General features: G+C 43.7%; 1 protein-coding gene across 14 annotated transcripts in view; it reads right to left on the bottom strand.

The window, feature by feature from the left end:
- LOC126092534 (CUGBP Elav-like family member 2) overlaps window positions 1–7026 on the bottom strand; it is an 823092-nt gene extending 816066 nt beyond the window's left edge. For 6 of the 14 annotated variants that reach the window (XM_049908170.1, XM_049908167.1, XM_049908172.1 and 3 more), the window contains exon 1: window positions 6917–7022. In XM_049908170.1, the coding sequence (XP_049764127.1) occupies window positions 6917–6936 (20 nt within the window). In that variant the 5' untranslated portion in view covers window positions 6937–7022. Of the gene's footprint in view, window positions 1–6916 lie in introns of all 14 variants that reach the window. The other 8 variants (XM_049908166.1, XM_049908168.1, XM_049908176.1 and 5 more) reach the window with 4 other exon arrangements.
- Window positions 7027–12460: the final 5434 nt, after the last annotated feature.

Raw genomic sequence — 12460 nt, 5'->3', positions numbered from 1 at the left:
GCGCACGAGCGATGGGACACAGCATCTCCGAGGTAGGATGAAGTGGGGATTTTCCCGTACCATCATTTCACGAGCGTACCGTGAATATCAGGAATCCTGTAAAACATCAAACCTCCGACATCGATGTGGCCGGAAGAAGACCCTGCAAGAAGGGACCAATGAAGACTGAAGAGAGTCGTCCAACGTCATAGAAGTGCAACCATTCCGCAAATTTCTTCAGATTTCAATTCTGGGGCGTCAACAAGTGTCAGCGTGGGAACCATTCAACGAAACTTCATCAATATGGGCTTCTGCAGCCCAAGGACCAGTCGTGTTTCCTTGATGACTGCACCACACAAAGCTTTACGTCTCGACTGGGCCCGTGAACACCGACAATGGACAGTTGATGACTGGAAACATGTTGCCTCGTCGGACGAGTATCGTTTCAAATTTTATCGACAGGATGGACGTGTAGGGAGAGGTATGGAGACAACCTCATGAAGCCACGGACGCTGCATGTCGGCAGGAGACTGTTCAAGCTGATGGAGGCTCTGTAATGATGTGGGGCGTGTGCAGTTTGAGTGATATTGGACCCTTGATTTGTCTAGATACGACTCCGACAGTTGACACGTACATAAGCATCCTGTGTGATCACCTGCATCTACTCATGTCCATTCTGCATTTCGACGGACTTTGGCAATTCCAGCTGGACAATGCGACACCCCACACGTCCTGAATGGCTCCAGAAACAAATCCGAATTTAATCGCTTCCCCTGGCCACCAGACTCCCCCGACATGGACGTTATTGAGCGTATTTGAGATGCCTTGCAACGTGCTGCTCAGAAGAGATCTCCACCCCCTCCTAATCTGAAGGATTTATGGGCAGCCCTGCAGGACCCATGTTGTCAGTTCCCTCCAGCACTACTTCAGACATTAGTCCAGTCCATGCCACGTCGTGTTGCGGCACTTCTGCGTGCTGGTGGGGGCCCTACACGATATTAGGCAGGTGTGCCAGTTTCTTTGGCTCTGCAATGTATAATGATAGGGATATGGAACCTGAAAGTTAGTTTTATCTTTTTATACAGACTATGATATTTCCGCGTATGCTCTTAATTGTTTGTTGTCACATTTCGGTGTGTGACAACATGTACAAACAATATCCCTGTCGTCGTGTTTCGTGCCTTCCCAAAACGTATCCACGAACCTAAATAAACGTTTCTGACTGGCCCACCCCTACCAAGGCACTTCTATCACTTCATTACGTCTACAGTAATTTTTACTGCAAGATAAACTATGCACATCAGTTCTTGGCCGTTATACTTACGATTACTGTCTTTCTGTACGAGTTTTTTTGGCATTCGTTGCTGTAACTTACAGCCACTTTAATTTCTTATTCAGCCACTGATGTTTAGTTCCTGTTCAATATGGCACCCTTAAGTTGACTCAGTACATTGTATAGTGTGTGTTCCCTTAATTGTTAAGTACAATATCTGGCTGTACCACATTTGTATGAAGTGTTCGAAACTTTTAATTGGTTTTGAAAACGCCTGTTATCCGAATCTGATATTTTCGAAACGCGTCATTAAGAAGAGCGGTAACAAAAATACCTGTGGCTATTTTACTATTGTCATAGCGTCCATAATAGCTATTCCCTTCTATTATAAAATTTGAAAATCTTTTGAGTTTTCACATAAAAAATTCGGAGGTGTTAGTTTTCAGCACGACCTCCTATATAAACTGCTTAAGTATATATTCCGAATAGTTTGGTTAAGCTTCTAATTCGACGGAAATATAACAAAATGCTGAATAGCTTTGACCATCTGCCACGAAATCTAACCAGTAAGAGTAACACTGCATTGCAATTTTTTGCATCATTTGGGGAGGGGGGGGGAGGAGGGGAGGAAGAGGAGAATGGACTACACCAAAGGAGACTGTCGTCATGAGAGTACTGAATTCTCATATCCCTCTTAATGTCAACCATCTGCGACAAGTTAAAACGGTATTCAGTAACTTAAACGGTGACACCTCTGCCATTGCATAGCACCATTCTTGTATCGGGTATACTCAATGCCGTCGATAGCAGTATCACAGACATAACCCTTACGTCTCTTCATTTCTGTTGAAGTGGTCTTCTGCGACCCATGAAATGGCAAGTGGACGGGTTCAAATCCTTATCTGGTACCGTTTTCACCTTTGACAATCGTCCGTCGAAGAGACTGCTCCGAGTACATTCAGTGAATGTAGAACTCGCATTTGTACTGTAAGCGAGTCCTTACTACTTCGACTGTCGTAACATTCCTTAAAATCCGCTGGTGTACGTGTTTTAGTTCAATGCAAATTGTGAAACATGTTACGAGGTACAAAGTGAAAATTTCGCTTTCGATTCGCACAACTCACTGCTGTGCGATCTTGAACAACAATTTTTTCTACCATATTTGTAACTGCGCATGCCGACGTATGTAATGGCCGATTAAACCTTCTGCGTATGATATACGACTAATGGCGGACAAGAGAGAGGATACGTCTGATCTGTTTCAGTGGGGGATTAGAAATGAACTTTGTATTCAGCGTCTCCTCCTTGGGAAGAAAGGGAAATAACGAGGGCACAAATGAATTAATATTATCTGTGGCCTACATAATCTTGCTTAGAAGCTGCTCACTGATGTTCTCTAATATTTATTGAAAAGCGACCGATCCGAGTCCTAATTATGATGCAAGCAAAACAAAGAAATATTACGAAGAATTACTATTTACATTTCGAACACTTCTCCAAAAAATTACCCGTAGTATTTTTTGTACACAGACACATCTCTCGAAGAAATGGACGCGGTTTTTCGATCTGTGCAGTTGAATTAACGAACGAAGGTGCACAAAGGACATCGTAGCAAATATTCCACAAGGCAAAAAGCTTTGTGGAAAGGAATCGGGTACTAACTTTCAAAATATAAATCTTCAGACTTTAAACAGTTCATGAAAACTGTTTGGAAAAGTTGAAAGGGTGCGAAAGATTGAAACATATGAAGAAGGAAATAAAATGACAAAAAAGCTTCGCAATCTGACCGTTACAAGAGACTGTTGATAAGGTGGATTGTAAGAGCAAGCAAAGACGATGTCCTGCAGCGAACAAGAACTGATGATAAATGAACCGGAGAGAGAGGATGTGTGTACGTGCCACATCGCGAGTCGTGTTGAAATGGAAGTAATTGTCGAAGGAAAGAAGCGCAGGGGTAGATCTAGCTAAGGCTATGTTGTGGGTGGTCGCCGACGTATTGGAAGTGCTGAAATGGAAAGGTTAGCTGGCATACTCGCAGAACGAAACTGAGGATTCGTGATTAACAGAAACAAACAAATGCGCTGAATGTATCAGAATATATGATGGGAAAAGTCCACGTGTTTACTACCAGTTCGTAGCGTTTGCGATCAGTCATGTATCTGCATTAGGTCCGTGGACTGCTCGCTCAGCTAGTACGCCGAGAGAATCTAAAGAATCGAAGCATATATGGTAACTATTGATGTGACACCTAACTGTACCAGGAGTTTCACGTTTCACAGCAGCAAGAAAATGGTTTCTGATTAAGTGAGTTCTACAGCAAATGCGAAGTAGTTAGTGACGCCCATGAGGACAAAGTTACGACAAATTAACTAAGATATCTGAAGTTAGCTACAGTACAAATAAAATTTAGCCAAAATAGGAAAAACGACCACACTTGCTGTCTTCCAGAAATGAGTCAAAGCTTTATGGTTACAAGCGTTTCTTTATGCGACAGTTTCCATGCAGCCAAGTTTGTGAAGTTTGAAGTGAGGTGGGTTTCGAGCAGGTGTGTTGAAAGGATCTACTCGTTATCCTGCAGACACTAAGCAGCGAGGGACGAAGTGCAGCCCGCTAGGTGGCGGTAGGGCGTACCGTCCCACTAAACCGCGCCGTTCCTGCAGGAAACCACGGAGGTTACGCGCTTCGCAGTAATTCCGCGGGAACAAGCGAAGGCGAGGTCGGGGAGGTGTTAAAGGAAACTTCTTGAGCGCGGGATGAGATGAGAATTTATCTCTAACGTGTAAGAACTTCAGACGCAACACTGACAAAGTTGGAGTGCTTAAAACTAACTGGCTAGCTATGCAAAGAAGGCAGAAAAGTTCTCAGCGCGGAAGCGCGAATTGAGAAGATGTTCTTACACAGTGTTTAGTAAGGAATTAAGCTTTGCATTTAGAAAGCTCCTTATCGAGCAACCGCTGTAATCAAATCCCTTCTTTCTACACACTGTAGCCTGTGTAACAGAATGAGCTGGCGCCTTTCTTACTATGCCTACAACCTTCCTGGGGTACGTGGAGCAAAATTACGTAGCCATCACCTCATGATCAGTAACAATGGAGACTCATCAACAGTTTACCCCACACATTATATATGGAACGCATAATGGGAATATAAGATGTGAGCAAGGCCTAACATTAAGTTAGGTAGAATAAAAGATAAACAACGGAACACGTTAGTTACAAGACACATTAACGCAGCAACAAACTTTTGCTTTAAAGTAATAAAAATGTGTTAATTTTCAGGATTCTAGATGGCATGACATCTGCAGTTATTCTGGTTAACCAAAGAACTGAATAAATTTCAAGAAACCATCAAAGTTGTAATATTTGTTTGCTTTACTACTGGACGAGTTGTTTTGAGCCTGTACCCATTAATAAAACGCCCAATAATCAGTGCAGTAAGACACGTTACGACGGCTACATGAATGTTCATTGTAATTAAGTGTATCTTTAGTACAGGTCAGCCGCGCGGGATTAGCCGAGCGGTCTCAGGCGCTGCAGTCATGGACTGTGCGTCTTGTCCCGGCGGAGGTTCGAGCCCTCCCTCGGGCATGGGTGTGTGTGTTTGTCCTTAGGATGATTTAGGTTAAGTAGTGTGGTGTAAGCTTAGGGACTGATGACCTTAGCAGTTAAGTCAGTAGCTCGGTACGGGCTTTTGTTGAAGTTTCGAGAACATACCTTCACCGAGGAGTCAAGCAGTATATTGCTCCCTCCTACGTATATCTCGCGAAGAGACCATGAGGATAAAATCAGAGATATTAGAGCCCACACAGAGGCATACCGACAATCGTTCTTTCCACGAACAATACGAGACTGGAATAGAAGGGAGAACCGATAGAGGTACTCAAGGTACCCTCCGCCACCCACCGTCAGGTGGCTTGCGCAGTATGGATGTAGATGTAGAAGTCCCACAAAATTTCACACACATCTGAACAGTACAGATCAACATAGGGCTAATCATTCACCTCATTTAGTGAATGAATTTCAATGCTTCATACGAGAGATATGTTCAACTACAATGAACGTTCATGTGGCTGCCTCGTATGTGTTACTGTCTAGTTTATTGGATGATCTGATAATGAACTCTGACTCTAGAGTACTCATCGAGTAATGAAGGAAATTAATATGACAGCTTTGAGGGTTGTCTGCAATTTATGCCATTACTTGAGCCATGAAAATTAATCTACAAACAACAGGTTTAAAGCTAAGACCAATCTAAAGTAAAGAAGGGCATGGAGTAGAATTTCAATTTATGTAGCCGAACAGCGACGGACGATTCAACCTGAAAGTAAATTAGCGCTTTCGTTTGCAGAGGGGAAGGAAATTTTGGAAAATAAGGCATAAACGTGAAGAGGGGAGAGGGGAGAGTAACGTGACGAATGCTATGGGGAAATAGCAAAAGTGGAACGCAAGTGGTAATGAAGTGTGTAACTAATTTCACACCCTTGCAGGTCAAAGTACATGTAATTATAGAATTGCAGATACGCATACCTAAAGCAGCCGTTGTGGAAATGCAATCGAGACATGCCAGCAGTAGCCACTGTGCAAACGCAGGTAACTAAGACCGATAGTATCCACTGTTGTGGACTGACAAGACAGCCAGTCCACAGTGACGGGTAACCGAAATGCACGCGTACACACACGCCGGCTGGCGTGAGGTCTGAAACAGGATACGTAATGAATGCTATAAAGAAAAGTACGTAGCTGCGTTAATACTTTATTCCATCATTGTGGTACATCGCTCTTGGTTATACAAGTGAGACTCTCTCCAGAAATGGTTAATGACGCCTTGCTAGGTCGTAGCCATGGACTTAGCTGAAGGCTATTCTAAGTGTCTCTCGGCAAATGAGAGAAAGGCTTCGTCAGTGTAGTCGCTAGCAAAGTCGTCGTACAACTGGGGCGAGTGCTAGTACGTCTCTCTAGACCTGCCGTGTGGTGGCGCTCGGTCTGCAATTACTGACAGTGGCGACACGCGGGTCCGACATGTACTAATGGACCGCGGCCGATTTGAAGCTACTACCTAGCAAGTGTGGTGTCTGGCGGTGACACCACATCCACCACGGAAACGCAGTCTCTGCGTGCTGACCTTAGCTCCCTTTGAAAATATAGTTTAAACATGCCGAGCGTCGCCATTGGGCAAACGAAGTTTGTGGAAACGCAGAAAATGCATGCTGCTAGTAGCCACCACGAATGCGGAGATTTCATGTGCTGACGGGGGACATGCAGATAATGTGCGGTAGCGTGGAGGCATGCCGGCATTCATCCACTGAGTGCTGCACGGGCCGACGCGGAAGTGGGGGCCACGTGGCAACCGCCGACGCGGAAGTGGCGGCATTCCGACTGAAGTTGTGGACGAAATGAGCCAATAGAAGTGACTACAGAATGCTGGGTACGTGTCCTCAGTTAACGCGAGGTCTTATTGGTGGTAGGTTACCTTGTAACTGAGAATTCGACAGAGAAATAGAAACTCAGTTATTTGTAGCAACTGTGGATTGGTGTCTGTGGCAGTAACACACATCGGCAACAGCTTACCGACTTTCAGTGGCCTACGCACGGGTGTGAATCTAGTTTCACAACTGTCGGCCGATATCCACGAGTGAAACGGTCGGGGCGGCGTTAACAGAGTTACCTGCTGTAAGCCGGCGGCATTCGTCACCTGCAGAATGGCAGCGTTGCAGCCGTCTGTGCGGGAGGTCACTGAGGCGCGGCTTGCGGCGGCAGCGCTTATCGGCTGTTCGGCGGCAGATAAGGCGGGCGAGAGGACGGCGAGGCTGCCAGAGTGCGGCGAGGAGGGCAGAGCAGAGCAGAGACAGATAGCGTGTGTGGCCGGCGCTTGCGACACACACACTGACGACAGAGGGCGCGGCGCGGCGCAGGACTCGTCGACGCATCCGCCTCTGCGCGTCGCTGGCGCTGCACGTGGCGACTCTGTGTAGGGGCCAGGTCTTCAGCGAAACTGTGCTCGGTCGGGAGCGAAATCTTTGTTAGTGTGTGTTCCATTCGAGTGCCGACACTGAAAATGCTGACAAGGGACCTCCCCATCGCACCCCCCTCAGATTTTGTTAAAGTTGGCACAGTGGATAGGCCTTGAAAAACTGAACACGGATCAATCGAGAAAACAGGAAGAAGTTGTGTGGAACTATGAAAAATAAGGAAAATAAACAAACTGAGTAGTCCATGTGCTAGATAGGTAACGTCAAGGATAATGTGATCCTACGAACGCCGTGGTCCCGTGGTTAGCGTGAGCAGCTGCGGAACGAGAGGTTCTGAGTTACGAGTTTTCCTTGTACTAAAAATTTTAATTTTTTATTTTCAGACAATTATTTTGCGAAGTTGCACAGGTACACAGAGCAGTATTGTTTACGTGATCGTGTGTCAATTATCAAACTTCAGGTACTCACACATAATCAATTGCGCTCTCCAAAATTCCAGGACATGTTCAGATGTTCTTGGACATATGCAGGATTTGACGGTCTACACAAGGAAAAATTTGAAAACGTTAAAAACATATGTTTTTACAGAGCAAGGGAAAACTGTGCGGCTGTGAAACTGTTGCATTCATTTGTTGCAGTTTATGTGACAAACTCTTATGTTTTCATCACGTTTTTGGGAGTGATTATCATATCCACAAGAAAACCTAAATCGGGCAAGGTAGAATAATCTTTTTACCCATTCGCCAAGTGCACAAGTTAGGTGGGTCGACAACATATTCCTCCCATGTGACGCACATGCTGTCACCAGTGTCGTATAGAATATGTAAGACGTGTTCTCCTGATGAGGAATCGGTTGACCTATGACCTTGCGATCAAATGTTTTCGGTTCCAATTGGAGAGGCACGTCCTTTCGTCTACTAATCGCACGGTTTTGCCGTGCGGTCGCAAAACACAGACACTAAACTTATTACAGTGAACAGAGACGTCAATAAACGAACGGACAGATCATAACTTTGCGGAAATAAAGAAAGTAAACTTTTCATTCGAGGGAGGACTTGAACCAAAGACCTCTCGTTTCGCAGCTGCTCACGCTAACCACGGGACCACGGCGCTCCTGAGAACACACTGTCCTTGATGTTGCCTATCTTGCGCGTGGACTACTCAGTTTGTATATTTTGCTTATTTTTTTCATAGTTCCACACAACTTCTTCCTGTTTTCTCGATTGATCTGTGTTCAGATTTTCAAGGCCTATCCACTGTGCCAACTTTTAACTAAATCTGAGGGGGGTGCGATGGGGAGGTTCCCTTGTAAGATGAAGCGGCATACCAGGCCCAGAGTAGATCGACGACTTCGGCAGGATTGGCAGTGGACCCTCAACGTGAAGAAGTGGAATGTGTTCCTCACAAATAGCCGAAGAGCTCCACTACTGTTTGGTTACGCTTCTGGAGAAAAAACACTGCAAACAGCAAGATCAATAAAGCTCCCAGGAGCAAACAGCTGAAGCGACCTGAAGTGGAATGATCACATGAAAAAACCGCAGGAAAAGCTGAACCACGCGGATTCATTGGAAGAATTTTAACGAAATGAAATTCATCTACGAAAAATGTGACTAACATTTCCTTGACCAAGAATTGTTCATCAGCATAGGACACACACACACACACACACACACACACACACACACACACACACACACACACACACATATATATATATATATATATATATGTGTGTGTGTGTATCTTTCCCAAAGCTAATAAGACGGTAAAATCAGAGAAATTACAACTGACAAGGAGATTAACCAACAATAATTCTTTCTAGGCGCCATTCACGAATGCAGTAGAGCAAGTGGCGTAAAGATAGTGGTACCAGAAGTAGCTTCTGGTGGCTTGCAGACTGTAGATGTAGATTTTTTACATGCCGCAGGGGCTCCTGTTCTGCGAGTACACAGCAGATCCGTCGCATGCAAATGGACACCACCAACACTTTTTGACAATGCTCTTCTTTACCGCAATGTTTATTTCTCGAACAAATGTAAGGACATCCATGAGTGTTGGGGCAGAAATTCTGTTTAGAGTCAACGCGTCTGCATCTACATGGATACTCTGCAAATCACACTTCAGTGCCTGGCAGAGTGTTCATCAAACCACCTTCACAACAATTCTCTTATTACATACGGAACAGCAAGCAGAAAAAAACAACACCTGTATCTTTCTGTGCGAGCTCTGATTTCCCTTATTTTATTATGATGATCAGATCACTTCTTCCTATGTTCGTCGGCATCAACGAAATACGTGCGCACTCGGAGGAGAAAGTTAGTGACTGAAATTTCGTGAGAAGTTCCCGCGGCAACGAAAGTTCCTTTGTTTTAATGATGTCCACCACAAATACTGTATCATTTCAGTGACACACTCTCTCCCCGATTTCACGGTAACACAAGAAGTGCTGCTCTTCTTTGAACTTTTCTGATGTGCTCCTCTACTCCTTCCTGGTAGGGACCCCACACTGCGGCAGCAGTGCTCCAGAAGAGGGTGGATAAGCGTCGTCTACGCAATCTAGTGGATCTCTTGCCTCTTGTAAGTGTTCAGCCAGTAAAAAGCAGTCTTTCGTCCGCCTTCCCCCACAACATTTTCTACGTGTTCTTTTCAATTTAAGTTGTTCGTAATTCTAGTTCCTAGGTATTTAGGTGAATTTACAGCGTTTAGATTTGACTGATTTGTCGAGTAACCGAAGTTTAACGGATTCCTTTTACCATTCATGTGGATCACCTCACTTTTCGTTATTTAAGGTCAGTTGCCAATTTCGCACGACACATATTTTTCCTAAATCATTTTGCAGTTTGCTTTGGTCTTTTGATGATTTTACTACAGGACAAACGACAGCATCATCTACAAATAACCTAAGGCGGTGGCTCAGAACGTCTGCTACATCGTTCACATCGATAAGGAACAGCGGAAGTCCTATAATACTACCTTAGAAAACGCCAGAACTCACTTCCGTTTCACTCAATGACATTCCGTCAGTTACTACGAACTGTGACCCTTCTGACAGGAAATCACAAATCCAGTCACACAATTGAGCGATATTCCGTAAGCACGCAATTTCACTTCAAGCCCTTCTGTGGTACACAATCAACAGCCTTCTGTGTAAGACGTGTATATTTCTATTGTCTATTGTCAAACCACAATTTATGAAAGATGTTTATATTTTATTAATAGAATTAAGCAGGAAAAATTAATATTTGTCATGTTGGAAATAATTGTGGTAGCAGGGAATGTCTGCACCGAAGTATTGTTGGCAAGAGAGACCGCAAACTGATCTAATTTTAAAAAGGGCGGGAGAGACCGCATATGGATACATTTTAAGAAAAGAGAGGGAAAGACCGCGCATTTTGTAATGGTATCAGGGATTGTCTACACCAGGAAAGCATTGTTGGCAGGAGAGACGGCACTTCAGCGTTCGTAGGAAGTCAGTAGAAAGCGAGAAGTGAAGCGAGTCGGTAGCAGGTCTGAAGCGAGAGGTTGAGAGGAGCGGTGTGCCGGCCAGCCACCAGCTATGGTTTACAAGAGATTATAAACGGATGTACAGAGACATCAGCTAACTATTATCATAAGAGGAACTAATATTACTGAATTAATTTTTTGAGAAAATCAAGACCTCTGAAGGTATGTTTGCGCACTGCTAGTTGTAAGATTATTGTAAAAAGTAAGTCCCATTTGAACGTTTGTATGATCATTTCATTCACAATATAATTAATTTTTGCCAGCAATATTGCATTACTGATTATAATCCATCTCAAGAACCATCAACGTAAAACTTTGCAAAATTTTATTGTTATCAAGAAAAAGTTTAACTATGAATTACGTAACGTCAGCCACATTAATTAAAGAATAACGTCAGCTTTGCTATTAAAGAACAACGTCATCTTTGGTAATAAATACAGCCACTTATTATGACAGCCCACCAGCAGCTAATAGAGTACAGTAAAACAGCCTAAGTATATTCATGTCGCAGTTCGATGTAGCAGTCAGATGGCGATCCAGTAACAGTAAAAAAGGTAAGGAACAGTTTCGGCTTATTGCATGTAACGACTGAGGGCCACGACGACGACACATTCTATGTTTCGTCGAAATAATCAGAAAATCACTTTTAATAAGCAGCAATTAAATTTGTGTGCGAAGATTGAGAAAGAAAGTTAATTTAAAGGGGAAAATTTCATTCGTTGTTATTAAGCAAGAGGTAGAAATCCTAAGGGTATAAAAGGGAAGGTTGCGGAACAAAAGAGACAGAGGAGAAAGGAAGGTTTGATCTGGAAATCTAGAAATACGGAATAAATTTGAAACCCCTTGCCAATAGCACTCTACACTTCGTGCGAGTAAAGAGCTAGTTGTGTTTCACAAGAATGATGTTTTCTAAACCGGTGTTGACTGTGTGTCAGTAGACCGTTTTCTTCGAGGTAATTCATAATGTTCGAACGCAATACACGTTCCAAAATCCCGCTGCATATCGACGTTAACGATATAGGCCTGTAATGAAGTGGATTACTCCTACGTTTCTGGAGTATTGGTGTAATCTGTGCAACTTTCCAATCTTTGGGAACGGGTCTTTCGTCCAACGATGGTTATTTGTGTGCTATTAATGTGGATGAGTAGGCGGATAAAATCCTCTCGTGTGCGACATTCGTGGTATGCTGCCTGACTCTCAAGGGGACCACTCCTGCTCCTCATCGCCGATTTAGTCCAGATATGGAGAGCTGCATCAAACCAGTCTCAGGACTGAAGACCACAACAACAACATATGGTACACCCAGACATTGGACAGCTGCGCAAGTGACAAGTGGGCGCTCCAGGCGGCGAGACGCTTGGAGAAAATTGTGGGGCGAGGCGGGCGAGGTACGAGCCATTTGTGTTACTTTTATTTACAATTTTTACATTACTTACACTGCAAATAAACAGAAATAGTGTTCAATATGCATGCATTAACATTTTGTAAAAGGCATGAACAGAAAAAGGCAAAAGAAAATTTGGGAATGGAAATAAATTTCCAGGAAGGGATTGTAAGGTATACCCGAGAACTTCAGATACAAAAATAGGCAGGGCTGATATTTATCGTAAAAACAGGGTAAGAAATAATTTTTGTGGCGTCTTTAACACACTATAAACGTCGTATTTTTACAGTTACATGGTTGTTTTAAAGTTTACATAGAAAAAAAACTTTATTTACATTCATAAAAGGTTCG

The sequence above is a fragment of the Schistocerca cancellata genome, chromosome 7, assembly GCF_023864275.1.
Source record: "Schistocerca cancellata isolate TAMUIC-IGC-003103 chromosome 7, iqSchCanc2.1, whole genome shotgun sequence".
Lineage (NCBI taxonomy): Eukaryota > Metazoa > Arthropoda > Insecta > Orthoptera > Acrididae > Schistocerca > Schistocerca cancellata.
Note: the sequence above shows the minus strand (reverse complement) of the source record. Positions and strands in the feature narration are given on the sequence as shown.